The sequence below is a fragment of the Centroberyx gerrardi genome, chromosome 5 (genome assembly GCF_048128805.1).
Source record: "Centroberyx gerrardi isolate f3 chromosome 5, fCenGer3.hap1.cur.20231027, whole genome shotgun sequence".
Lineage (NCBI taxonomy): Eukaryota > Metazoa > Chordata > Actinopteri > Beryciformes > Berycidae > Centroberyx > Centroberyx gerrardi.
Window position 1 is genome coordinate 36,277,564 of NC_136001.1, and position 26,644 is coordinate 36,304,207.

At 47.0% G+C, this 26,644-nt stretch overlaps 1 protein-coding gene across 1 annotated transcript in view; it reads left to right on the top strand.

Annotated features, from left to right (window-relative positions):
• The first annotated feature begins 6,923 nt into the window (after positions 1-6,923).
• Positions 6,924-26,644, top strand: part of cenpp (centromere protein P) — a 130,719-nt gene continuing 110,998 nt past the window's right edge. Inside the window, exons 1-4 of the mRNA XM_078283865.1 lie at positions 6,924-7,176; positions 7,951-8,126; positions 8,868-8,953; positions 11,411-11,499. Coding sequence (XP_078139991.1) covers positions 6,950-7,176; positions 7,951-8,126; positions 8,868-8,953; positions 11,411-11,499 — 578 coding nt within the window. The 5' untranslated portion in view covers positions 6,924-6,949. The remainder of the gene's footprint in view (positions 7,177-7,950; positions 8,127-8,867; positions 8,954-11,410; positions 11,500-26,644) is intronic.

A 26,644-nucleotide genomic window follows, 5' to 3' on the forward strand; every position in this document is an offset into this window, starting at 1 on the left:
ATCTGCTGTCTGAACTGATGACAACATTTTATTAAAAACTGACAGAGTTCAGTTTGACATCACACCGAACATTACCATTCAGTTCTATGAAATGAACATCGGTCTGATTTTGCGTGGCCATATCATGATGATATACACCTATCGATATCAGAAAAAAAGACTTTCTCCTCTAAACGGTAAAGAAGTCTCTCTCTCTCTCTGTCCCTGTCTCTTTCTCTCTCTTTCCCTCTCTGTCTTTCTTTCTCTCTCTCCCTCTCTGTGTCTCTCCCTCTCTCTCCCTCTCTGTGTCTCTCCCTCTCTCTGTCTCTCTCTCGCTGTGTCTCTCTTTCTCCCTCTCTGTGTCTCTCTTTCTCTCTCTCTCTCTCTCCCTCTCTGTGTCTCTCTTTCTCTCTCTCTCTCTCCCTCTCTCTCTCCCTGAAATATTTTCCAGCTTTCAGGAAATCAGTTTTTACTTCTGGACTAAATGTTGCTGCTAAATGAGATCTGATAAGGAAAACTGATCTCTCCTCTTTTCTCATTTCATTTCATTTCATGCTTCATTTATCCCACCAAACAGAGACAGTCTTCACTTCGTCATTATTGTCTCCCTCTATTGAATTTTCCTTCAGAAATGTGGAAAACGTCGACTCAGCAGGCATCCTGACCGAGTGACTGACACTTTTACTTTCCTCTGTTCACAGACTTCTTCCTCCTGAGCCTCCAACACACAACACACACTCCTGCTGTCTGAACACACACTTCATTTAACAACTGCCAAACTGAATGAAGTGTTCTGTCTGTCTGCTGTCTCTACCAAACCAAACCGCTTCATTTGATCCCTCAAATGTCCTTAATTTCTCATTACATAAACATTCATTATCCATTACAAATAGCAGCTTTAATAAAGTAAGGTTAGTATCATGGGTTTTCAGGGATTGTTTATGCCTTTTGTGCAGGTTTAAGGAGGTTTTGATGGGGCCTCCTCCATTAATAACCCCCTTAACTCATTTTAAGGGGATTTTAGCATGAATTAAGGGGTGAATTCATGTAAATGTAAGGGGATTTTAAGGGACTACTGGTTTGTAGAGGGTTGTCTTCACTCTCCCAGGCACCACGGATGGAAATGATAACTCAATATGTTGTAAAAAACAATAACTAAATGAACCATGACTGGACTCCACCACTGTCTATGTTAAGAGAATAAAACCAGATGGCTCGTGCTCGTGCTCGTGCCCGGCAGGAGCCTGAGTCCGACACAGAAACACCACAGAAGCTAAAGAAGCTAGCATGATATAAAGCTACAGCTAAACAAACCGCCACAGTTGTCACGACTACATACCTGCTGATGAAGTGAATCCGGCAGAGAAGCATCAAATGTTTACCTCACATGTATCCAGCTGGTGTTACCGCTAACTCGGTCCTGAATTCTGAATACTTGCTTCCGCGGGATGAAAGGTTCCGCTGTGGTTATGAGAGATTTCACACCTTTCACAGAACAACTACAAATAAAGTCAGAAAGAAATAAAACTACGCTCAACTATAAAAACGTTTAGTTGTGGTTTTATAAGAAGGTAGGCGTGTTCGTTTCAAGAAGTTTATCGTACAGAGCTGGGCGCGTTCAATGGCCCCAAAACACGGCAACCAGGAAGTGACGGAGGGAAGCGCAACGAGGATTTGTTTCCCTTTCCTCCATCAGGACTCTTGTCTCAGGATCATCAGTGTGTTCTAGTGAAAATAAAGTGACACAATCTGAATCTGAAAGTTCCTATTTCATCTAATAGAAATCGGATCTATTCTACAAAGTACTGCAATCTGAGTAGTTTGAAATACAAAAATACTGCTTCCACCAACTTCTACTACTACTACTACTACAACTACTGCTATTACTACTACTACTACTACTACTACTCCTACTGCTATTACTACTACTACTACTACTACTCCTACTGCTATTACTACTACTACTACTACTGCTACTACTACTCCTACTGCTATTACTACTACTACTACTACTGCTACTACTACTCCTACTGCTATTACTACTACTACTACTACTACTGCTACTGCTATTACTACTGCTACTACTACTACTACTACTACTGCTATTACTACTACTACTACTCCTACTGCTATTACTACTAGTACTATTACTACTAGTACTACTACTACTACTACTACTCCTACTGCTATTACTACTACTACTACTACTCCTACTGCTATTACTACTACTACTACTACTAGCCTACTATTACTCCCATTACTGCTACTTAGGCTACGACTTATTTGACAACAAAAAAATGCCATCAGGGTGAAAAGCAAAAGAGAGAACTCCTAATTATGAGGGTCATGCTTTGCACGCTCATTTATTTATTTATTTTTTTGTAACTTTGAAAGTTATTTTTTTCCTGAGCCTGCTCATTTCTGACGCTGCTGTTTATGTTTCATACACACATCATGACATAGAGCCGCCTCTTGACAGATCCTTACAGGGTAGAGCAGGACTTACTAATGCAGAAGAAGAAGAAGAGGAAAGCTAGCTCAGTGGGATAAACAGCTGCGTCTGATGCAGCAGCTTGCTGGTTCAAACCTCTTAACACAAAATCAAAAGTTAACATCTGATCATATTTCTCTGTTATCTCTCTACCTACAATACAGATAGTCATGGAATTCTGGACAAAATCATATCTGACAGTAAAAATATTCTCAGATGGGGATCTGGCCCTACTGTGGACTAAATTAGGGGTCCTTGATACGAAACAGGCTGAGAATCACTGGGTTAGGGATCTAAGGTTTGTCCAGGGCTTCTTATGTCTTTTCGTCAATGGATGTGTCAAAATATACTTGTATTGTTTTGGACAAATTATTATAGGCTATAACTTCATTTGGCGAAACAAACCACATAAAATTAAGAAAGAGGTGATTTCTAACAGAATTTGTGACGGTGGACTAGATGTTTTAGATTTTTCTTATTTCAATCTCTCTTTGAAAATTAACTGGGTTAAAAGGTTTCTTAAAAATCCTCTTAGTCTATAGAATATTTTTTCCAAACTTTATCTTCCAAAAAGCAGGTGGACTTCATCTCTTACTCCAGTGCCCCGACATGCCAGCTAGTCTTCCTGTTACACTCTCTGCTGTCCACAGCATGCTGCGCTTTACTTTACAAACAGAATTGTTCTCCTGTTTTGTCAATGTCATTTGGAATAATGGTAATATAACGTATAATCGCAAAACATTATTTTCTGAAAAACTATATGATAATAGGATAATAGTCATAGAAAGGTTTGGCATTGACATTTCCCTTAAAGAATAGCTAAATCCATTCCTGATGGTCGGCCTATTAATGTCACTGAACGACACATATAACACAGTTCAGCAAGCTAAATTTAATGAAGACTTAATAATTTGTGGTATCAACTTCTTAAGTAATACATTTAACAACAGGATGACCAGAGAAATACCTAACAGGGGGTCAGTATGAAGCCTGGTCCGCTCCACACCTCTTTGTCATTAATAAGCTCAAAGAGTCTCCTTTAAAATCACAGAGGTGATCTCTACATATTGTCCCAAAGTTAAAAAAGGAATGCAGTTTCTGTGATTTGGAGTGTAAATCTATGGAACATCTATTTGTCAGTTCTCTACATGTTGAGAAATTAGGAAGGACTTGGAAGATTATCTATCCAACAAATTGAATTTTAACATAGCCTATATATAGAAAATGTTGATATTTTATTTTATTCTTCACTCACCAATCATAAATTTAGATGCATTGCTAATGGTTTTCAGAGCCTGTTGCATCTATTAAAATATCTGAAAACAAAAAAGCACTGAAATGCATTAAGTTTTGTCTGATTGCAATATTATGCCTATGTAAAGTTATAATGCTGTCCGGATTTCAAGAGATGTTCTCCTGACATCTCCTCTGGCATGGCATATATATGTATTTTTTATTATTATTTTATTTATTTATTTTAATGTATTCAATAAGTTATGTCTTAATTCTTTACAGTTCAATTCAATACTTTATTTTTATTTCAATTAAAAAAAGAAAAAAAAAAAAAAGAAAAAAATCCGTGATGTTCCGGGCGGAGATGACGCAGCCAGCAGCCGAGATCATTTCTGAGTGCAGGAGACAGAGTGAAGTCTGAAGTCCGCTAGATTTTTGTTTGATGCTTTAAATTCATTTTTCAACGCTAATATACATTTGATATAATGCATTTAAAAACATATATAGGAATTATAGCGACGCACACAGTCTGACTTCCCTTCAGAGGACCGGCGGACCGGGCGGACCCCCCTCCGTCCGGTGGAAATGGTTCAGACCAGCGCGCGCTGCTCCGAACTGTGTTTTGGTTTTTCAGACTGAAGCAGCCAGGTGAGGAAAAGGAGAACATTTAACTTAATACTTTAAAATGTCACCGTTTGATTTAAGTAACCTGAGATTATAACAGTAATATTCCCTTTTAGAAACAGTAAGTTTACTTAATGCATCGAGCTAAAGTTTACTTGATGTTACTTTGCTGAAGGTTATCTGACCGGCTGAATCATTTAACACGCGTTAGTGTTCAGGTAAAGTTAACCTAATGTTTTGTCATTTAAATGTTACTTAGCTAAGGTTAATCCAGCGTTTAGTCTAACCCTTTAAAGAAAGGGATATTAAGATGAATTAGTTAGCTAGGTAGCTTCGTGGGAACTGGTTTGATAAACTGTAGTGTTACATTATATTATATTACATTATATTATAACTCTGGTCATTAAGTCAGTCAACTCTAAATGTAGATCACCAAGTCAAGTCCATGTCATTAATGTCAAGTCTCAAGTCTAAATGTAGAACAGCAAGTCAAGTCAGAACAAATCAAGAGTCCAGTATCAATTTAATATCTTAAAGAAAACTAAATATCTAGGACTTTTCAATGCAATATGGTTTTAATAGGATAAAAACTTGGTAAGAGCATCATGAGTTTGATTTCTATAATCAGTTTCAACTTTAATAAATTCAATCATTCCATACAAATTCAGAAAACAGAATTTAAATTCAGTCGTCCGCTGGAACAAATCTCATCACTTTCAATCTAAGTCATTTACACAAACACAAGATCTCAAGTCAAGACTTTAGAAACCTTTTCAAGTCATCAAAGTACAAGTCAGAGTCAAGTCCCAAGTCACTAGAACCCAAGTCAAGTCCAGTCTCAAGTCTTCTCTTCATGCAGCAAGTCAGGTCAGACCTTTCCGGGGGGCGCTGCTCTGTTGGCAGTTCAGGTTCAGCACAGAGCCTTCGCTACTGGGTGCAGAGCGGAGGGGAGAGCCGCGCAAATAGCATTAAAGAGGGAGATAGCCCAAGCCAAAGGACGCTACAAGGAACGGGTGGAGGCCATGTTTCAAACTGGCAATCTGAGGCAGGCCTGGCAAGGCGTCTCTGTCCTCACAGGGAAAGGAGGGAAGGAGAGGAGGCAGCGTTTGTCACCGACCCGAACTCCTTTTATTGTCGGGTCGACACTCGGGACTTCAGTGCAACAACAGAGGGGCTGAGGAATGAACTCCAGCGCGAGATCAAGGAGGGGCGGGGTCAGCCGAACGCCCTCGCAGAGGAGGAGGTGAGGCGGGGCCTGAGGAGGCTCAATCCATCCAAGGCCCCGGGACCTGATCTCATTAAAGGGAGGGTGGTGAAGGAATGCTCAGATGAGCTAGCCAGCGTCATCTCTTCAACCGCTCTCTCCGGGAGAACACCATCCCTACACTGTGGAAGCGTTCCGAGATAAGACCTGTCCCCAAGACCAACCATCCTGTAGAGCTGAACGACTACCGACCTGTGGCCCTCACATCGGTCTTGGTAAAGTGCCTGGAGAGACTAGTGCTACCCCGCCTCCTCTCACAAGTAAGCCCCAACGACCTGAGGGGCTCGGACAGTGTGAGCATGGCCGTGAAGTTCGCGGATGACACCGCATTGGTCGACACCTCCAACAGCCCCGCCCATTTTGAGGAGGAAGCGAAGAATCTGCACCAGCGGTGCGAGGAGCACTTTCTCCGGATGAACGTGAGGAAGACAAAGGAGCTCCTCACAGACTTCCGGAGGAAGGCTGACCCTGTCCCACAGCTGACACTCGACGGAGAGGTTGTGGAGAGGGTTAGCAGCTACAGGTACCTCGGGACCGCCATCGACAGCGGGCTGACCTTCAACGACAACACACAAAACATCTTCAAAAAGTGCCAGCAGCGGATCGACCTCCTACGGAGGCTGAGGCATCTGGACGTAGCCCCTCCCATCCTCCGCAGCTTTTACATCTGCCATATAGAGAGCCTCCTCACCTTTTCTTTTCTGGCTTGGTATGAGGGGCTCTCAGAGACCAAACTGCGGAGGGTGATCACCTCGGGGGTTGAGCTCGGTGCTCAGCCCTCCGGCGGCTCTGTGACCAGAGGACAGTGAAGAAAGCAAGTAAGATCGCGAGGGACTCAACTCATAACCTCAGCACCTGCTTTCAGATCCTGCCCTCTGGTAGGAGATATGCTGCCAAACAGGGGCGGGGCCAGCTTCATCCCCTCTGCTGTCAGGCTTCTTAACAAACATAACCCCGGGACCCCCTTCCCCCTCCGCCTGGAACAACTGTTGTGCTAACACCCCCCCCCCCCCCCCCCCCCCCATGCAGGCACACACACACACACACACATTCCCAGAATTAGGAGATCTTTTAGAATCATACCTCCTGTGTTTTACTGTGGTGTCTTTTTTACTGTGATGTTATTTACTTATTTTATATATTTACTGTCTTGTCTGTTAGTATGATACTGACCTGAACAAAATGTATTTCCTTTGTGGACAATAAAGAACATCTAATCTAATCTAATCTAAGTCTCAAGCAGTTAAAACTGTGACTTGAGTCTGACTCGGTTATGAAATCGGTTTGTTAACACACATTCTACACACCTGCTGTTGTTCTGCAGGATGGAGAACAAGGAGGAGAACAAGGAGGAGAACATGGAGGAGAACATGGAGGAGAACATGGAGGAGAACGTGGAGGAGAACGTGGAGGAGAACAAGGAGGAGAACATGGAGGAGAACATGGAGGAGAACGTGGAGGAGGTGGTGGTGATGGAGGCTCAGATCAAGTGTCTGCAGGCTGAAGTCGCAGCGCTGCAGCAACAACAGCAGCAGAACGACAGGAACACGAGGGAACCCTGCAGAGGACGCATGCAGGACGCTCTGTGAGTTCTGCCTTCTGTTAAATTCTCTCTCCAGGCTCCGCGTGTAGAGAGAACCATGTTAAATGTGCCGGTCTGCACAGAAAACAGGTATTTATCAAATGTGTAGGTATTTATCAGTCAACACTGATGAACCCCATATGTTCTCTATAGCTGTGTTTGTGCACGGCCACATTCATTTACATAAAGACACGCCCCAAACCGACCATATATGGTAAACCGCCTTCCCCTTATACGGCCATCTTACTTCTTTTTTTTTTTAAACAGAGTTTTATTAGTTTTCAACAGAAACAAGAGTTATACATTTTGCCATCATATCAATAACACACAGATAGAAACGAAAGAAAAAAAATTTCAAATAAGAATAAAAATAAAATAGTGCCATCCATCCATTCTCAACAGAGAAATCTCCCAGCTGACTGCCCCCCTCCCTCATCTTGACATTACACACAGAAGCTTTCCCCCATATTGTCCTGCATACAGACACATTATTGATTAGTGTAGCCATATATAATGGTCACATCAACTTTAACATTTCCCAATAGTACACAGTGATGCAAGAAGTAGAATTAAGTTGAGTTAAAACACTAAAACATAGCAGTATTTAAGCAACGAAATAGAAAAGAAGCCATCTTACTTCTGGTGTTGCCCTACTTCAATTCTAAGTATTTCCACCTCACTGTCTGTAAGCAACACCCTTAGCAACCACCTAGTACACCCTGGCAACCACCTAGTACTAACTCTTCCTTTCACCTGGTGCGTTCCTCCGTCCTGCAGGAGGTATGTGTGCGGTCCGAGGGGAGGAGGGGCCGGAGGGGCCGGAGGGGCCGGAGGGGCGGGGGTGCTGTCCCGGCTGAGGGAGGAGCTGCAGGAGATGGAGCGGGACCTGAACACTCAGACTGAGATGAACGGCATCCGGCTGAGCAGCTGCTCCTCCAAGACGCTGCGCTGCAGTAAGAGACTGGACTGTCATCACAAATACTGTCACATAACTTTGTTTTCCCAAGATAATGAATTCATTCATATTGTTCCTGGAGATTTCTAACTCCGCTGCATCATTCCTGACATGATACACAATATAGTCCTGCTCCTCTGATATTGCTGCACAGATTGATCATGTGTTTCCTGAAATGATTTTAAAAGCAAATCATCTCAAATCATCTTGAGAAAACCGACTTGGCTTTATCTGGAGATAAGGAGATCATTTTCTCTAGATCTCTGGTAGGAAACGCAGCCAAAGGTTTTCCAGAGTTTCCCGACATCTTGATAAAAATGTTTGCAGGTGAGTTGAAACAATATTAATGAGGTGCTGCCGGTCCACAGGACAAAGATTCAAAGTAAGAAGTTGTCGCTGCGCTCCCATCGCTCCGCTGCAGCAGTGTCTGGGGGGTTTTCCTCTGACCAAGACAGTGTTGCTGTGGAAACGTTGGTTTTTAATGTTGTAAGGCAATAAAGAGTTCTGCATCGGAGCTATGGGAGTGCGGCTACAATTTTTTACTTTTTATCTCGAGATAATGACATGAATAATTCCATATCTCGAAAACAAAGAAAATGAAGTCGTTATCATGGGAAAACAGCATAAATGAAATGTATGAATACACAGTATGTCCTTACTAGGCTTCTGTAGCCCTGCAGGCTTCAGACAGCAGTCTGGTGGAACAGTAATGTCAGACAGTGTTGTGTTTGTCCAGCAGGTGGCAGCAGGCTGCAGCAGATCTGTCTCACCGGCTGCTGCTCTGAGATCAGCTTCCAGGTGGAGTTCTCGCTGTCTGAGCTCCAGGTGAGTCGACACACTGAACCCAGACCGGCCGTTACTGCCGAGTCTCATCTAATCCACAGAGACATCGTGAGAGCAGGTAGAGTTAGGATTCAGATCCGCTGTGTCCTGCGGTCCGGCGTCTGACTCCCACAGTGCCGCTGCTGTCAGGTGTTCTGGATGAAAACGTCCACCACGCTGTATTTATTCATTCCTTTACTCACAACTCCAGTCTTTTCAGCAGATCTTCATCCTAACGCTCACTGATCGCTGAAGGAGCTTTTCTACCTGGATCTCATTTCCTGCAGCGCTGCAGTAGTCACTGAAAAAAAGTAAACATCGCAATATGAGCTACTTCAATTTCCAAATCGATTATTTTAGAGTGGTGATAAAAATGCATAATGTAAAAACAACTTTCATTGTATTCAAACAGAGCAAATATTAAGCAGAAACATCTAAGTTTTAGATTAAAAATGAAAATCTAAAATACTGAAAAATGTCTGTCTTTAAACTGTATTGCACAATTACAATATTCCGCAAAATAATCTCAATATGATTATTTGTTGTTATCGTGCAGCCTTGTTTCCTTTCCTCTTTTCCTTCTTCTTCTGTTGTCTTCCCTTAAATCCCCAAAATCCCAAACCTTTCCTCCCTGCTGAGAACTGAAGAGTTTACTGTTGTGCTGCAGACGTCTGGTCAGCAGGGGGCGGACTGGAGGAAGACCACATGGAGATCTGGATCTACTACTGTTGAGCTCAGTGGAGTCAGTACTGAGGCTGCTGTCTGCAGACAGACAGGCAGACAGACAGGCTGACAGACAGGCAGACAGACAGGCAGACAGACAGGCAGACAGACAGGCTGACAGACAGGCTGACAGACAGGCTGACAGACAGACAGACAGGCAGACAGACAGGCTGACAGACAGGCTGACAGACAGACAGACAGGCAGACAGACAGGCTGACAGACAGACAGACAGACAGACAGGCAGGCAGACAGACAGACAGACAGACAGACAGACAGGTTAAACCTATCAGTAACCTGTTTTTTGCCAGGGTTTTGCTCTGGGATAAATCAAATACTTTTCTTTCTGTTATTTTTTGGCCATTGTTGCGTTTATGAGAGAGAGAGAGAGAGAGAGAGAGAGAGAGACAGAGAGAGAGAGACAGACAGAGAGAGAGACAGAGAGAGAGAGAGACAGAGAGAGAGAGAGAGAGAGACAGAGAGAGAGAGAGAGAGAGAGAGAGAGAGAGAGAGAGAGAGAGAGAGAGAGAGAGAGAGAGACCAGGGGGTCATGGGATGATTTATGTGATAAGAAAAAAACATTTCTACTATACAAATTTATCATCGTGTCTGTTTTTTTTTTCAAAAATTTCGAATGTTTGCTTTTTGTTTGTGAAACACTGAATAGTTTTCAGCCTCTCTGCCTCCACTTACAATTAATCAAATGAATTTCCCCGAGGGGACCAATAAAGAGCATCTTAAATCTTCTCTTAAATGAAACGACAATGAAAAGGGAAAGTCATTCTCTGGTTGAACTGTTCACGGCGTGTGACGGGGCGCCGGAGGGCCAAAAAGGTTTGAGATCTGCTGAGCCTCCAGGACTTTTCTTTCTATAAATGTATGAAATCTCATTAGTTTCAGTTGGAATATGTGCCGCTCATTTAATAATGTTCTTCAGTCCAACCAAACTGTCCAGCAGCTCCGTTCACTGACTAGTGGAGCTGAACTGATCAGTCGATTCATCGATAACTCGATTGACAGAAAATTTAAGGAAGGAGGACGAAATTTTAAGAATCACTTTGGGCTCTTGTGGCCTCTTGTAATTTGGAAATTGAAGTCATTCATATTGTGGTTTTGGTTTATTTGGTTAATTGTGCAGCACTAATGCATAACAGAGGCATGGACTCACAAACACCACAATGAATCACTTTATTCTGCAAGTCCAGTGAAGATCCAGGAATTAGTTTAGTTTAGTTTAGTTTATTAAGTTTATTTGTCAGGGACCATGTGCAAAAGAGAACATTGATCTCAGTAAAGAGAAAAGATGCTTTGCACCAGATTATAGCTATTTGCTAATTTCCATCTGCAGTCCCAGGGCAGGTCGACATAAAATACAACACAAACAATACAATAAATTACAGTCTGGGTGAGTTGCCCAGTACATACTGACACGCATGGTACGGGACGACAGACCTGTGACACAGTGGTAAACTAGGGTCCGGAGACCACCGGGGGTCCTGGAGGGGGCCGCAGAGGATCCCCAACAAAACCAGGAATAGTTTAATATCAAGTCCAACTCAAACCTGAGATAATCAGCTCAACTCTCACTGAGCGAGTCCCAGCCGGTCAGGTTTGAATCGCAGTGGGACGTTTAAACAGAAATCACTGAACTGAATAACTGAAATTTTCCCTGTAATCTGTCAGTCGGTGTTATCAGTTCAGTGTGTCCAGATGAATCAGACGCTGTGTTGTTCCTGCAGGAGGCTCAGCGGTCCGAGAGGACGATCTCCGACCTGAACGTGGTGATGGACGGCAGCGACCTGCACGACCTCAGCAGCTTCCTGTCTGGGTGAGAACTCACACTGATCTGTTCTGCAGAACAGATCCAGACCTCTGACCCCCCCCCAGGTCAGAGCTCTGGAGCTGCGAGGGATTCAGCATGGTGGGCGGGGTTTAAACTCAGGTCTCGCAAATCATATTTCCAAATAATCTCCTCCAGTTGTAAAACAGTTAGCTCTGGTCCTCTAAAATAACCAATGAAAACACACCTGACAGAGCATATATAACAGTTAATTTAAATATTAATACACTAACCCAAAATCACCCCTCATACCACAACTAGAACTACTAGTGATGAGACCATATATCGAAATTCAATATATCTCAATACAAAACATGTCAGTCCGTCTGTTGTCAGGAACATGAATGGTGATATCAGCTCCATGTTATTCTGCTGTCAGGAACATGAATGGTGATATCAGCTCCATGTTATTCTGCTGTAGTAATCACTAATGAGACTCTTGACCATCACAGTTTCACAAGCTCTCCATCCAAATTATATTATTGTCACTTTGTAATTACATTTTAAAATTGTTGTTTAGCAGGAAGCAAAGCACATCGTTCGCTCTTAAACTTTTTATCTCATGTAAAATAAAATACGTTTTTCAGCGAGAATCAGCACTTTCAAAACAAATAAATCATTAAACACTGACACTGGGTCAGGAAAGTGGTGAGACGTCTGCAGTCAAACTGTTGAGCCGACCTGCGTCAGTCGGCAGAGCGTCAGTCAGCAGAGCGTCAGTCAGTCGGCAGAGCGTCAGTCAGTCGGCAGAGCGTCAGTCAGTCGGCAGAGCGTCAGTCAGCAGAGCGTCAGTCGGCAGAGCGTCAGTCAGTCGGCAGAGCGTCAGTCGGCAGAGCGTCAGTCAGTCAGCAGAGTGTCAGTCAGTCGGCAGAGCGTCAGTCAGCAGAGCGTCAGTCAGTCAGCAGAGTGTCAGTCAGTCAGCAGAGCGTCAGTCAGCAGAGCGTCAGTCAGTCAGCAGAGCGTCAGTCAGTCAGCAGAGCGTAAGTCGGCGGAGCATCAGTCAGTCGGCAGAGCGTCAGTCAGTCGGCAGAGCGTCAGTCGGCAGAGCGTCAGTCGGCAGAGCGTCAGTCGGCAGAGTGTCAGTCAGTCGGCAGAGCGTCAGTCAGTCGGCAGAGCGTCAGTCGGCAGAGCGTCAGTCAGTCGGCAGAGCGTCAGTCGGCAGAGCGTCAGTCAGTCGGCAGAGCGTCAGTCGGCAGAGCGTCAGTCAGTCGGCAGAGCGTCAGTCGGCAGAGCGTCAGTCAGTCAGCAGAGCATCAGTCAGCAGAGCGTCAGTCAGTCGGCAGAGCGTCAGTCGGCAGAGCGTCAGTCGGCAGAGCGTCAGTCAGTCAGCAGAGCATCAGTCAGCAGAGCGTCAGTCAGTCAGCAGAGCGTCAGTCAGTCGGCAGAGCGTCAGTCAGTCGGGAGAGCATCATTCAGTCGGCAGAGCGTCAGTCAGCAGAGCGTCAGTCAGTCGGCAGAGCGTCAGTCAGTCGGGAGAGCGTCATTCAGTCGGCAGAGCGTCAGTCAGCAGAGCGTCAGTCAGTCGGCAGAGCGTCAGTCAGTCGGCAGAGCGTCAGTAGAGCATCAGTCAGTCAGCAGAGCGTCAGTCGGCAGAGTGTCAGTCAGCAGAGCGTCAGTCAGTCAGCAGAGTGTCAGTCGGCAGAGCGTCAGTCAGTCGGCAGAGCGTCAGTCAGTCGGCAGAGCATCTGTCAGTCGGCAGAGCGTCAGTCAGCAGAGCGTCAGTCAGCAGAGTGTCAGTCAGTCGGCAGAGCGTCAGTCGGCAGAGCGTCAGTCAGTCGGCAGAGCGTCAGTCAGTCGGCAGAGCGTCAGTCGGCAGAGCGTCAGTCAGTCGGCAGAGTGTCAGTCGGCAGAGTGTCAGTCGGCAGAGTGTCAGTCGGCAGAGCGTCAGTCGGCAGAGCGTCAGTCAGTCAGCAGAGCGTCAGTCAGTCGGCAGAGCGTCAGTCAGTCGGCAGAGCATCAGTCGGCAGAGCGTCAGTCAGTCAGCAGAGTGTCAGTCAGGCGGCAGAGCGTCAGTCAGCCAGCAGATTGTCAGTCAGTCGGCAGAGCGTCAGTCGGCAGAGCGTCAGTCAGTCGGTAGAGCGTCAGTCGGCAGAGCGTCAGTCGGCAGAGCGTCAGTCAGTCGGCAGAGCGTCAGTCGGCAGAGCGTCAGTCGGCAGAACGTCAGTCGGCAGAGCGTCAGTCAGTCGGCGGAGTGTCAATCGGCAGAGTGTCAGTCAGTTGGCAGAGCGTCAGTCAGTCGGCAGAGCGTCAGTCAGTCGGCAGAGCGTCAGTCGGCAGAGCGTCAGTCAGTCAGCAGAGCATCAGTCGGCAGAGCGTAAATCGGCGGAGCGTCAGTCAGTCGGCAGAGCGTCAGTCGGCAGAGCGTCAGTCGGCAGAGCGTCAGTCGGCAGAGCGTCAGTCAGTCGGCGGAGCGTCAGTCGGCAGAGCGTCAGTCAGTCGGCAGAGCGTCAGTCAGTCGGCAGAGCATCAGTCGGCAGAGCGTCAGTCAGTCAGCAGAGTGTCAGTCAGTCGGCAGAGCGTCAGTCAGTCAGCAGAGTGTCAGTCAGTCGGCAGAGCATCAGTCAGTCAGCAGAGTGTCAGTCAGTCGGCAGAGCGTCAGTCGGCAGAGCGTCAGTCAGTCGGCAGAGTGTCAGTCAGTCGGCAGAGTGTCAGTCAGCAGAGTGTCAGTCAGTCGGCAGAGCGTCAGTCGGCAGAGCGTCAGTCAGTCAGCAGAGCATCAGTCGGCAGAGCGTCAGTCAGTCGGCGGAGTGTCAGTCGGCAGAGCGTCAGTCGGCGGAACGTCAGTCGGCAGAGCGTCAGTCAGTTGGCAGAGCGTCAGTCAGCAGAGCGTCAGTCAGTCAGCAGAGCGTCAGTCGGCAGAGCGTCAGTCAGCAGAGTGTCAGTCAGTCGGCAGAGCGTCAGTCAGTCGGCAGAGTGTCAGTCAGTCGGCAGAGCGTCAGTCAGTCGGCAGAGTGTCAGTCAGTCAGCAGAGTGTCAGTCAGTCGGCAGAGCGTCAGTCAGTCGGCAGAGCGTCAGTCGGCAGAGCGTCAGTCAGTTGGCAGAGCGTCAGTCAGCAGAGCGTCAGTCAGTCAGCAGAGCGTCAGTCGGCAGAGTGTCAGTCAGCAGAGTGTCAGTCAGCAGAGCGTCAGTCAGTCGGCAGAGCGTCAGTCGGCAGAGCGTCAGTCAGTCGGCAGAGCATCATTCGGCAGAGCGTCAGTCAGTCAGCAGAGTGTCAGTCAGTCGGCAGAGCGTCAGTCAGTCGGCAGAGTTTCAGTCAGTCGGCAGAGCGTCAGTCAGTAGGCGGAGCGTCAGTTGGCGGAGCGTCAGTCGGCAGAGCGTCAGTCAGTTGGCAGAGCGTCAGTCAGTAGAGCGTCAGTCAGTTGGCAGAGCGTCAGTCAGCAGAGCGTCAGTCAGTCGGCAGAGCGTCAGTCAGTCGGCAGAGCGTCAGTAGAGCATCAGTCAGTCAGCAGAGCGTCAGTCGGCAGAGTGTCAGTCAGCAGAGCGTCAGTCAGTCAGCAGAGTGTCAGTCGGCAGAGCGTCAGTCAGTCGGCAGAGCGTCAGTCAGTCGGCAGAGCATCTGTCAGTCGGCAGAGCGTCAGTCAGCAGAGCGTCAGTCAGCAGAGTGTCAGTCAGTCGGCAGAGCGTCAGTCGGCAGAGCGTCAGTCAGTCGGCAGAGCGTCAGTCAGTCGGCAGAGCGTCAGTCGGCAGAGCGTCAGTCAGTCGGCAGAGTGTCAGTCGGCAGAGTGTCAGTCGGCAGAGCGTCAGTCGGCAGAGCGTCAGTCAGTCAGCAGAGCGTCAGTCAGTCGGCAGAGCGTCAGTCAGTCGGCAGAGCATCAGTCGGCAGAGCGTCAGTCAGTCAGCAGAGTGTCAGTCAGTCGGCAGAGCGTCAGTCAGCCAGCAGAGTGTCAGTCAGTCGGCAGAGCGTCAGTCGGCAGAGCGTCAGTCAGTCGGTAGAGCGTCAGTCGGCAGAGCGTCAGTCGGCAGAGCGTCAGTCAGTCGGCAGAGCGTCAGTCGGCAGAGCGTCAGTCGGCAGAACGTCAGTCGGCAGAGCGTCAGTCAGTCGGCGGAGTGTCAGTCGGCGGAGCGTCAATCGGCAGAGTGTCAGTCAGTTGGCAGAGCGTCAGTCAGTCGGCAGAGCGTCAGTCAGTCGGCAGAGCGTCAGTCGGCAGAGCGTCAGTCAGTCAGCAGAGCATCAGTCGGCAGAGCGTAAATCGGCGGAGCGTCAGTCAGTCGGCAGAGCGTCAGTCGGCAGAGCGTCAGTCGGCAGAGCGTCAGTCAGTCGGCGGAGTGTCAGTCGGCGGAGCGTCAGTCGGCAGAGCGTCAGTCAGTCGGCAGAGCGTCAGTCAGTCGGCAGAGCATCAGTCGGCAGAGCGTCAGTCAGTCAGCAGAGTGTCAGTCAGTCGGCAGAGCGTCAGTCAGTCAGCAGAGTGTCAGTCAGTCGGCAGAGCGTCAGTCGGCAGAGCGTCAGTCAGTCGGCAGAGTGTCAGTCAGCAGAGTGTCAGTCAGTCGGCAGAGCGTCAGTCGGCAGAGCGTCAGTCAGTCAGCAGAGCATCAGTCGGCAGAGCGTCAGTCAGTCGGCGGAGTGTCAGTCGGCAGAGCGTCAGTCGGCGGAACGTCAGTCGGCAGAGCGTCAGTCAGTTGGCAGAGCGTCAGTCAGCAGAGCGTCAGTCAGTCAGCAGAGCGTCAGTCGGCAGAGCGTCAGTCAGCAGAGTGTCAGTCAGTCGGCAGAGCGTCAGTCAGTCGGCAGAGTGTCAGTCAGTCGGCAGAGCGTCAGTCAGTCGGCAGAGTGTCAGTCAGTCAGCAGAGTGTCAGTCAGTCGGCAGAGCGTCAGTCAGTCGGCAGAGCGTCAGTCGGCAGAGCGTCAGTCAGTTGGCAGAGCGTCAGTCAGCAGAGCGTCAGTCAGTCAGCAGAGCATCAGTCGGCAGAGTGTCAGTCAGCAGAGTGTCAGTCAGCAGAGCGTCAGTCAGTCGGCAGAGCGTCAGTCGGCAGAGCGTCAGTCAGTCGGCAGAGCATCAGTCGGCAGAGCGTCAGTCAGTCAGCAGAGTGTCAGTCAGTCGGCAGAGCGTCAGTCGGCAGAGCGTCAGTCAGTCGGCAGAGTTTCAGTCAGTCGGCAGAGCGTCAGTCAGTAGGCGGAGCGTCAGTTGGCGGAGCGTCAGTCGGCAGAGCGTCAGTCAGTTGGCAGAGCGTCAGTCAGTAGAGCGTCAGTCAGTTGGCAGAGCGTCAGTCAGCAGAGCGTCAGTCAGTCGGCAGAGCGTCAGTCAGTCAGCAGAGTGTCAGTCAGTTGGCAGTCAGTTGGCAGTCAGTCAGCAGAGCGTCAGTCAGTCGGCAGAGCGTCAGTCGGCAGAGCGTCAGTCAGTAGGCGGAGCGTCAGTTGGCGGAGCGTCAGTCGGCAGAGCGTCAATAAGTTGGCAGAGTGTCAGTCAGCAGAGCGTCAGTCGGCAGAGCGTCAGTCAGTCGGCAGAGCGTCAGTCAGTCAGCAGAGCGTCAGTCAGTCGGCAGAGCGTCAGTCGGCAGAGCGTCAGTCGGCAGAGCGTCAGTCATCAGAGCGTCAGTCAGTCAGCAGAGCGTCAGTCAGTCAGCAGAGCGTCAGTCAGTCGGCAGAGCGTCAGTCGGCAGAGCGTCAGTCATCAGAGCGTCAGTCAGTCATCAGAGCGTCAGTCAGTCGGCAGAGCGTCAGTCGGCAGAGCGTCAGTCGGCAGAGCGTCAGTCAGTCAGCAGAGTGTCAGTCAGCAGAGCGTCAGTCAGTCAGCAGAGCGTCAGTCGGCAGAGCGTCAGTCAGTCAGCAGAGTGTCAGTCAGTCAGCAGAGCGTCAGTCAGTCAGCAGAGTGTCAGTCAGCAGAGCGTCAGTCAGTCAGCAGAGCGTCAGTCGGCAGAGCGTCAGTCAGTCAGCAGAGTGTCAGTCAGCAGAGTGTCAGTCAGCAGAGTGTCAGTCAGCAGAGCGTCAGTCAGTCAGCAGAGTGTCAGTCAGCAGAGTGTCAGTCAGTCGGCAGAGCGTCAGTCAGTCGGCAGAGTGTCAGTCAGTCAGCAGAGCGTCAGTCGGCAGAGCGTCAGTCAGTCAGCAGAGTGTCAGTCAGCAGAGTGTCAGTCAGCAGAGTGTCAGTCAGCAGAGCGTCAGTCAGTCAGCAGAGTGTCAGTCAGCAGAGTGTCAGTCAGTCGGCAGAGCGTCAGTCAGTCGGCAGAGTGTCAGTCAGTCAGCAGAGTGTCAGTCAGCAGAGTGTCAGTCAGTCAGCAGAGTGTCAGTCAGTCAGCAGAGTGTCAGTCAGCCAGCAGAGTGTCAGTCAGCAGAGTGTCAGTCAGCAGAGTGTCAGTCAGTCAGCAGAGTGTCAGTCAGTCAGCAGAGCGTCAGTCAGTCGGCAGAGCGTCAGTCAGTCGGCAGAGCGTCAGTCAGCAGAGTGTCAGTCAGCAGAGTGTCAGTCAGTCGGCAGAGCGTCAGTCAGCAGAGTGTCAGTCAGCAGAGTGTCAGTCAGCAGAGTGTCAGTCAGTCAGCAGAGTGTCAGTCAGTCAGCAGAGCGTCAGTCAGTCAGCAGAGTGTCAGTCAGCACATTAACTGACATGGAGATAGTATGTTGGATAAAACCCAGGATTTAAATCAGCAATCTGACCAGACCACAGAAAACCTGCCCGGTGCGTCCCGACCGATGTTGTCAGTTGTTAATCTGCTGCGGTGTGTCGGTGGTTCGGGATGTCTGACTCTATATTTAATATTCCATAATGATGCCGTCCGGAGTCGGGATGAAGCTCGCCGTTTGAGTTCAGCCGAACAGGAGAGCTCGGCGTCAGTCCTCCGGCTGAGCCTCGTCACTCACACGGCCGCATGTTCCCATTTTGTTCTTTGTTGTCTTTACACAGAAATAACACTAATAGCTGTCTGAGATTTAGTTACACTGATATTTAGAGTTGCAGTCCATTATATTTTTTTGTCTCTCTGTGGGGAAAAATGTTTTGAAAGCCAGAAATCTCAGCAGCTGGCCAAGTATCACTGAGTCACTGGTATTGATCATCAACCCTATCAACCGCACACATACTATCATCTGTTTGTGATATGGAGCAGTAAAATATTACTTATTGCAACAGTAAGAACCTGATGAGAGTTTGGAGAGTTTCTGCAGAGTTCAGCTCTGGCTCAGATCAGGTTTCTGGTTTCTGGGACAGAGATGTTCATGTTGATTCCTGTTCATCTGTCCAGGGCAAAGTATTGAAAATCAATACCTGCTGGTGCTGAACTGACTTCTAGATATTGATTCTACAGGATTGAACGGCATTGGAAAGTTTCAAAATGTTGAATTCCTATGTGGACTCAAGTATTCTTCTAGTTCATGGATATTTGTGCCGTGGACAAATATCAGAGCGTCTGTTTAGAGCAGCAGTGTGTGATGTCACACACACTGTCTCTCTGCCTGTCTGTCTGTCTGTCTGTCTGTCTCTCTGCCTGCCTGTCTGCCTGTCTGTCTGCCTGTCTGTCTGTCTGTCTGTCTGCCTGTCTCTCTGCCTGTCTGTCTGCCTGTTTCTCTGCCTGTCTCTCTGCCTGCCTCTCTGCCTGTCTCTCTGCCTGTCTCTCTGCCTGCCTGTCTGCCTGTCTGTCTGCCTGTCTCTCTGCCTGCCTCTCTGCCTGTCTCTCTGCCTGTCTCTCTGCCTGCCTCTCTGCCTGCCTGTCTGCCTGTCTCTCTGCCTGTCTCTCTGCCTGTCTGTCTGCCTGTCTCTCTGCCTGTCTGTCTGCCTGTCTCTCTCTCCCTCATGACTCAGCCGGTCTGGGATTGTTGTTGTTGAAGTGAGGCCATCGTTGACCTGTCGGGGTCAAAGATCATTCATTATAATCAGACAGAGTGAAATCTCAGATTGATTATTCAGGCCTGACTCCCCCAGCAGACCGCCCCCCCCCCTCCCCCCCCGCTCACAGAGCTAGAATAGATAGAACAGGCATTGCCATTCAAATCAACACTTTTAAATAGCCATGTGGCCGCTACATTTAAGATGGCTGCCATGGGACTTTTAATATTGTTTTTCCCACAGCATCATGGAGCTGTAGACTACCAAAACAAATCACTGCTTACAACGATTAAGAACATTTTACACAAATTACGAGCAGCATCTAATTAATAAAAGGAAGTGTTAAAGCTCTGTGTAGCTCTGGTAGAGTCTTGGGTCGTGTCTCTTCCTCCATGATAAAACCCCAAATCAGTGATTCTGTGATCTGTTGCTCCGGTAGAGCAGACTGGAGAATTGTGTTTTTTTTCTCTCTCCATTCACTGCCGTTGTCTGGAGGAACAGTCTGAAAATCACTTCTAGCACATAAAGCAGATTCTTGGCTGCTAAAATGGTCGAAGTTGCTGGTGGATCTCTGTGTCCTGCAGCTCAGGAGGAGCCGCTCTATCTGCTCTATATCTATGGCCGATCCACATCTGGATTGTGTGGTCCGGTCTGGAGAATCTACTGGCACACAGCAGATGGAAAAATACTGGAGATAATGATTCTGACACAGCCGCAGCCTGCGCCCAGTGTGTGTGTGTGTGTGTGTGTGTGTGTGTGAGAGAGAGAGAGAGAGAGAGAGAGAGAGGTTTACACTCCAAATCAGACAGATATCTTTGTTAAAACAAACTAGTCTGCACTGTTGAAGCCCAACACTGACGCTGTGGGTTTAGCTGGTCACACTTGTCATTTCCACATCTGTCCTCCTGTTTCCCTGAGCAGCTTGTTAGTGTCGCTGCAGTGAAGCCAAGAGGCAGGTCGCTTCAGTAAAGACGGTAAAATCACTAACAGTTGTTAGTGAAACTGTTTCTCCATCAGCTGACGAGCAGGGACGCAGTGGAGTGTAAACCCACCTGAACTCACCTCATCCGGTCTGCCACCTGGTTAACTCAACATCTTTATCGTATGCAGTTCATATGTAAAATGTATCGCAGTAAGTAGTATCAAACTGCTGTAGGTTATTTCAGGGTAGGGTTTTTAAAAACGTTTTCTTTACTTTTTATTGATTCTTTTCTGAAAGTATGTTGTTTGTGTCTGTAGTTGTTTGCCTAACGAGGATCAGTATGTATTATAAGTGTTAAAGACAACTCCAACTACGATTCAGACTGTGAGATCCTGTTTCAGGTTTTTCAGGACCGGTAGATACTGAAAGAATGATTTTCCCTCTTCAGGCTGTTTCATCTGATTTAGTATCAGATGAGGCCGAGAGGCTCAAAACTATTCAGTATTTCGCAAGAAAAAAGCAAAAAATGAGCAAAAAAAAAAATAGACAAATAATACATTTAGATTGTAGAAATATGTTTTTTCCTATCCCATAAATAATCTTGCGACCCCACAAAATGATGTTGCGACCCCCTTTGGGGTCCCGACCCCCAGGTTGAGAACCACTGCTCTAGCAGATAGACAGGCTAGAGACCTACTGCAGTCCCTGGACCAGAGGTTGACAAACTCTCCTGCTCCCTCTCACTTTGATATTAGGGTGGAATTAGTGAACTGGGCCTTTAACTGCTGGATTGTCTGAACTGTCTGTTCTGAGAGAATCTGGTCTAAACTGTTTATTACACTCACATTAGGCTTGGGCGATATTCCATAATATCAAATATTGCAGTATTCATGAAATATCGCTATATATTTGATATCATATATTTGATATTATCAAATCAAATATCAGATATTGCGATATTCCTTAAATCCCCATCGGGTTGATAATCATAACAGCTGAATAGGCGCACAGAATAAAAGCAACAGCAGGCTTAGGTGACTTTGATAAGGTAATTAAAAAGTACATGATGATTTTGAAATGTGTATATACAGTATGTAATGTGTATTGATGTACATAAAACATGTAATTTATAAGAAATAAAATGCCAAAACATTTTTTAATAGTTTTGGTATTGTTGTTGAGACAAACCGGATGGATCGCTGACAGGAGGTCCAGTTAGTCCAGTTAGTCCAGTTAGTCCAGTTAGTCCAGTTAGTCCAGTTAGTCCGGACCAGGCTTACTGAACAGGACTGAAGCTGCTCTTCTGTCAGCCAGGCTGATTAAAACACTCTAGTCCTCTTGTCATGTGAGGATCCGACACTAACAGATCCCCGACCCGGTCTGACTCGCAGCCTGATCCGGCCTGTCAGGGTTTCTGTCAGCACAGTCTGTCTCTCCCGGTCCGAGCCAGGCTGATACTTCAGAGCCGAGCTGTGTTCAGCTCAGTTAAGTTAACCTTGAAACCACCGCAGCATGTACAGGGACAAGTGCAGGGTTCCTACACAGGTCTGGAAATGTACGGAAAAAGAATTGGGTATTTTCCAGGTCTTGAGAAGTTTGCAAATCGCACAAAAAAGTTTGGAAAATTATGGAAAAATATTGTTATAATGTTCCGAAGTACACGCAACTACACACTGGCTGCTGCTTAGATCCTTGTCATCTCAAATATTCTGGTATTTGTCACTGAAGAATAATCTTGTGGTAAGGCTGTTAGTACGAACAAGACGACTATCTATGTAACTATATTATTATTATATATACTAACTATATTGAAGACCAAAATCTTCAAATCAAGAAAATAAGGTGTGGAAAAAGTATGGAATTTTGAAATTGAAACTGTAGGAACCCTGAAAATGAAAAGTATTGGGACACTGACGTAAAATTAGTTGTTTTTGCTGCGTATTTGTGAAACTTATATTTCAGATGTTAAGATGAATATGAGTATTTAGCTGAGGGCATCACCAGGCAGTCAGTCAGTCAGTCAGGCAGTCAGGCAGTCAGTCAGTCAGTCAGTCAGTCAGTCAGGCAGTCAGGCAGTCAGTCAGTCAGTCAGTCAGTCAGTCAGTCAGGCAGTCAGGCAGTCAGTCAGTCAGTCAGTCAGTCAGTCAGTCAGGCAGTCAGGCAGTCAGTCAGTCAGTCAGTCAGTCAGTCAGTCAGTCAGGCAGTCAGTCACTCACTCAGGCAGTCAGTCAGTCAGTCAGTCAGTCAGTCAGTCAGGCAGTCAGGCAGGCAGTCAGTCAGTCAGTCAGTCAGTCAGTCACTCAGTCAGTCAGTCAGTCAGTCAGTCAGTCAGTCAGGCAGTCAGTCACTCACTCAGGCAGTCACCCAGACAGTCAGTCAGTCAGTCAGTCAGGCAGTCAGTCAGTCAGTCAGTGACTCAGTCAGTCAGTCAGGCAGTCACTCAGTCAGTCAGTCAGTCAGTCAGGCAGGCAGTCAGTCAGTGACTCAGTCAGTCAGTCAGTCAGTCAGTCAGTCAGTCAGTCAGGCAGGCAGGCAGGCAGGCAGGCAGGCAGGCAGTCAGTCAGTCAGTCAGTCAGTCAGTCAGTCAGTCAGTCAGTCAGGCAGGCAGTCAGTCAGTCAGTCAGTCAGTCAGTCAGTCAGTCAGTCAGTCAGTCAGGCAGGCAGTCAGTCAGTCAGTCAGTCAGTCAGTCAGTCAGTCAGTCAGTCACTCAGTCAGTCAGTCAGTCAGTCAGTCAGTCACTCAGTCAGTCACTCAGTCAGTCAGTCACTCAGTCAGTCAGTCACTCAGTCACTCAGTCAGTCACTCAGTCAGTCACTCAGTCAGTCAGTCAGTCAGTCACTCAGTCAGTCACTCAGTCAGTCAGTCACTCAGTCACTCAGTCAGTCAGTCACTCAGTCACTCAGTCACTCAGTCAGTCAGTCACTCAGTCACTCAGTCACTCAGTCAGTCAGTCACTCAGTCACTCAGTCACTCAGTCACTCAGTCAGTCAACACTTAGTGAGATGATGCTTCATCAGTTGGCCTCTAGAGGGCGTCTCTGACTGTGAGCTGCAGTGTTTCCATACAGAGGCACAAAATCAAAAGTTGCTTAGTGTGTAGAAATGGATCTAAATGGATCTCTAATGGCCTGATGTGACATCACATCCTGTCTGTAATGTGGAGATGTACAGACAGCAGACCAGCAGACTGAACTCAGTCAGAGTCTCCTGCTGTGGAAACAAAGTGAAACTTAACATTCCCCAGTCAGGAACAGATCTGCAGACAGTAACTCGTCTTCAGACTTTAACGCTAGGTGACTTTAATGTTACCTTGTGGTATTTAAGTAACGTTAGTGGAATTAGGTCATTTAACGTGTCGCAGTGCTTCAGTGCAGAGAATTGAACATGCGCCGTGGGTCTGTACAGGATCTGTGCTTGTTCATACATGTTAAGCCATGTTGGAACAATGTAATTCAATATGTTATTTCTGCACAGTTGCAGATAAAGATTAGGCTACACTAATATTATAGTATTATACTATTATAGTAAATTACTTAAGTAAGTTGTTACAAAAAAAAAAAGATCATATGTATCTGCATTCGCTTGGCGCTCGGCGCTCCATCAAGACGTCATCACTTTCATACCAACGACGACTAGAAAGATGTCGAAGAAATCGCCAGTTTGGAAGCATTTTAAGATGCTGATGATGATCCTAAAAAAGTGCAGTGCCATTGTTTATTGTTACCTAGGTTACAGCCCCCATCCTGTGCACGACGAGTGAGTGTCGGTCACACCGAACTTCTAGTCACCGGACTGTTCAGACTTTAATTTGAAATGTTCTGAAGGATCTTTGGCTATTCCTATATATTAATATCTTCTGGCTGAAATTCCACTTTTCCTGATGTTTCCACATATTCTCTTTGTTTTGTTGGGTGCGTATGCCGTAAATCTACATATGGGTACCTGACTATTAAGACAGACTTGAAAAATTTTGAATATATCTTTTGTTTTAACATATTTGGTTTAAATCAGCTTGCAAAAGTCATTTTCATTGTTTATTGCCATTTCTGTCGTAGCATAATGTTGCTATAAGCCTAAGGGTGCGATTATTATTTCATCATTATTTTATGCCCTCATTGGATTATCCTACATGTATTTATGTTGATGAAACTGACGAGTTATGTTCATTAAAGAAAGTTGATTTAATAAAAAAGACTAACTCATATTTAATCCGATGAATCACTTTATTCAAGTTAAGGATTTTGTTCGAGGATTATTATTATTTTTTTATGATGACGTCATAAAATATGACGGCAGACATTCGAAGCTTCATTTGAAAACCTCAATAGAAGCTTCGAATGTAAAAAAATGACATTCGGTACAGCCCTAGTTAATACAGAATAATAGTCCATACATCCATACTGATCTCCGTTCCAGCGCGTCCCGTCTCCTCTCTCCTGTCCTCTCCGCCGCGCCCACGGCCCGCACTGATCCTCCCGATCCAAGCGCCGGTCGCTCTGGTACCCATCGGTGCCGAAAACGGCGTTCGCCGGACACCCGGTGACGCATCGGCGTCGGGACCCGCGGAAATCTCGGCCGGATCACCGAGAACCATTCGGCGCCCAGCTATCGGCACCGGCCGGCACCGTGACCCCGGGAAACTCCGGGAAGCGTCGGCAGTAAGCCCTCGGCGCGCCGAAACCTCCATGCTTGTCTGTGTCTCTCTCTCCGCCGACAGAACAGAGGGCCGTCAGGTGGACTGAGCTCGCGCATATGCATCGAAATAAACGGCGATATGATATAACTGTATAGATTCTACTTTAGCTTCAGCTTACATGCATGATATTGGTCAGCCTGCTTACTGTGTGGGAGAAACGGGCTCCGATCTCAGCGGAGAAACGAGATGGCGGAGAAAACGAAACTTAAATTTCTGGCTCTGTGATCCTATGATGTGCCGCGGCCGACCAATGGTGTAACTTCATCACTCAGTCAGTCAGTCAGTCAGTCAGTCAGTCAGTGACAGACATTCGTGTTTATAGGGCTGGCCCCGCTGTTGCGGTCCAGCCAACAAATACTGCAGGTGGGCACCTCGTTCTTCTGGCCTGCATCTTCATTCATAAAACCGAAGTATTTCCATACATCTGACTGTGGCTGGGGGCTGCCGGCTGCCGCTGAGCCTTCGGCCACGGTGTTGGTTGGCACATGAGTCCGTGTGGACAGTGTGAGCAGGCCTAGAGCAAGGATATGAGATGCACACTGCCCCTTGTGGCAATGTAAAATAAAACAGGGAATCAGGAGGACTGTGGCAAGTTAGACTTGTTAGAGCTTTTCCAAGTCTCTCACGTCAGGATTTTCATGATTATCCCGATTCACAATGATCCCGATGATGGAGATTCGCCACAATGTCATTATCGTGAGTGTTTTTCATCGCAATTAGTACTCACAGTGTCTATCTTCCCATCCCTACAACGTACCAATGCTTTTCACTGTAAATGCCTGATTCTGCAGCACAGCCTTTTCTATCAAATCTTTTACAACTTGTCCAAGAAGAGTGAAAAATACAATATGACAGTACTTAGGATTGGCTCGCTTTAAAAGATTTTCTCCAAGTGAGTCTTTTTTTTTTGTTATTTAAGTTTTTATTGAATTCTTTTTTTTTTTTTTTTAAGGAACATTAATACAAATAAACAAGTACAAAAGACAAAAAATAAACACATAAACAAGAACCAAAACAGCACAGACTAAACAAAAGCACAGCATCATCTCTGCAGCGTTCGTAAGTAAGATTCAAAAGTCCGTCAGCACAGCATCAGTCCTTGAAGAAGTCGCCAAGTGACCCAATCCACAGATCAAACCTGGAAAACAACCAAAACAAAAACAAAAGGCCCACATTGCATGGAGAAAAGTGCCTTCATACCTTTTACATTTCCAGCACAAATTATTTTCTAGTAAACCCATTTTATGAAGACGGACAGGTGTAAAATAATATCGATGAAGTATCTTATAGTGTGTGAATTTTCCCCGAGCTTCTCTTGTAAACCAGCCTGCAATGGAAATTATCATCCCAAGACTCCTTATCAATATTCAAATTCAAATCCTTCTGCCAGATAAGCCTAAGGTTCTCACAGTTGCCATATATTGCATTAGCAGTTACCTTATAAAGGGTGGAAGCTGAATGATTATTTTTAGGTAATTTAAAATAGAGCTGTACCATATTATCCTCCCCATGCAACTGCTTAACTACACTCCCCAAACTACTTCTTATTTGCAAATATCTCCAGAAGTCAGATTTATCTTTTAGGTTGAACTGTGCACAGAGTTCTTGATAAGATTTGAATGTATTATCTGTAACCAGGTCAGCTATATTTCTTATACCACTAGACAACCAGGAATGCCAAAAAATTACCTTTTTCCCCACTCTTATCGCTGGGTTATTCCAAAGTGAAGAATATACCTGCTTATAATGTGAAATCTTTAACAATTTGT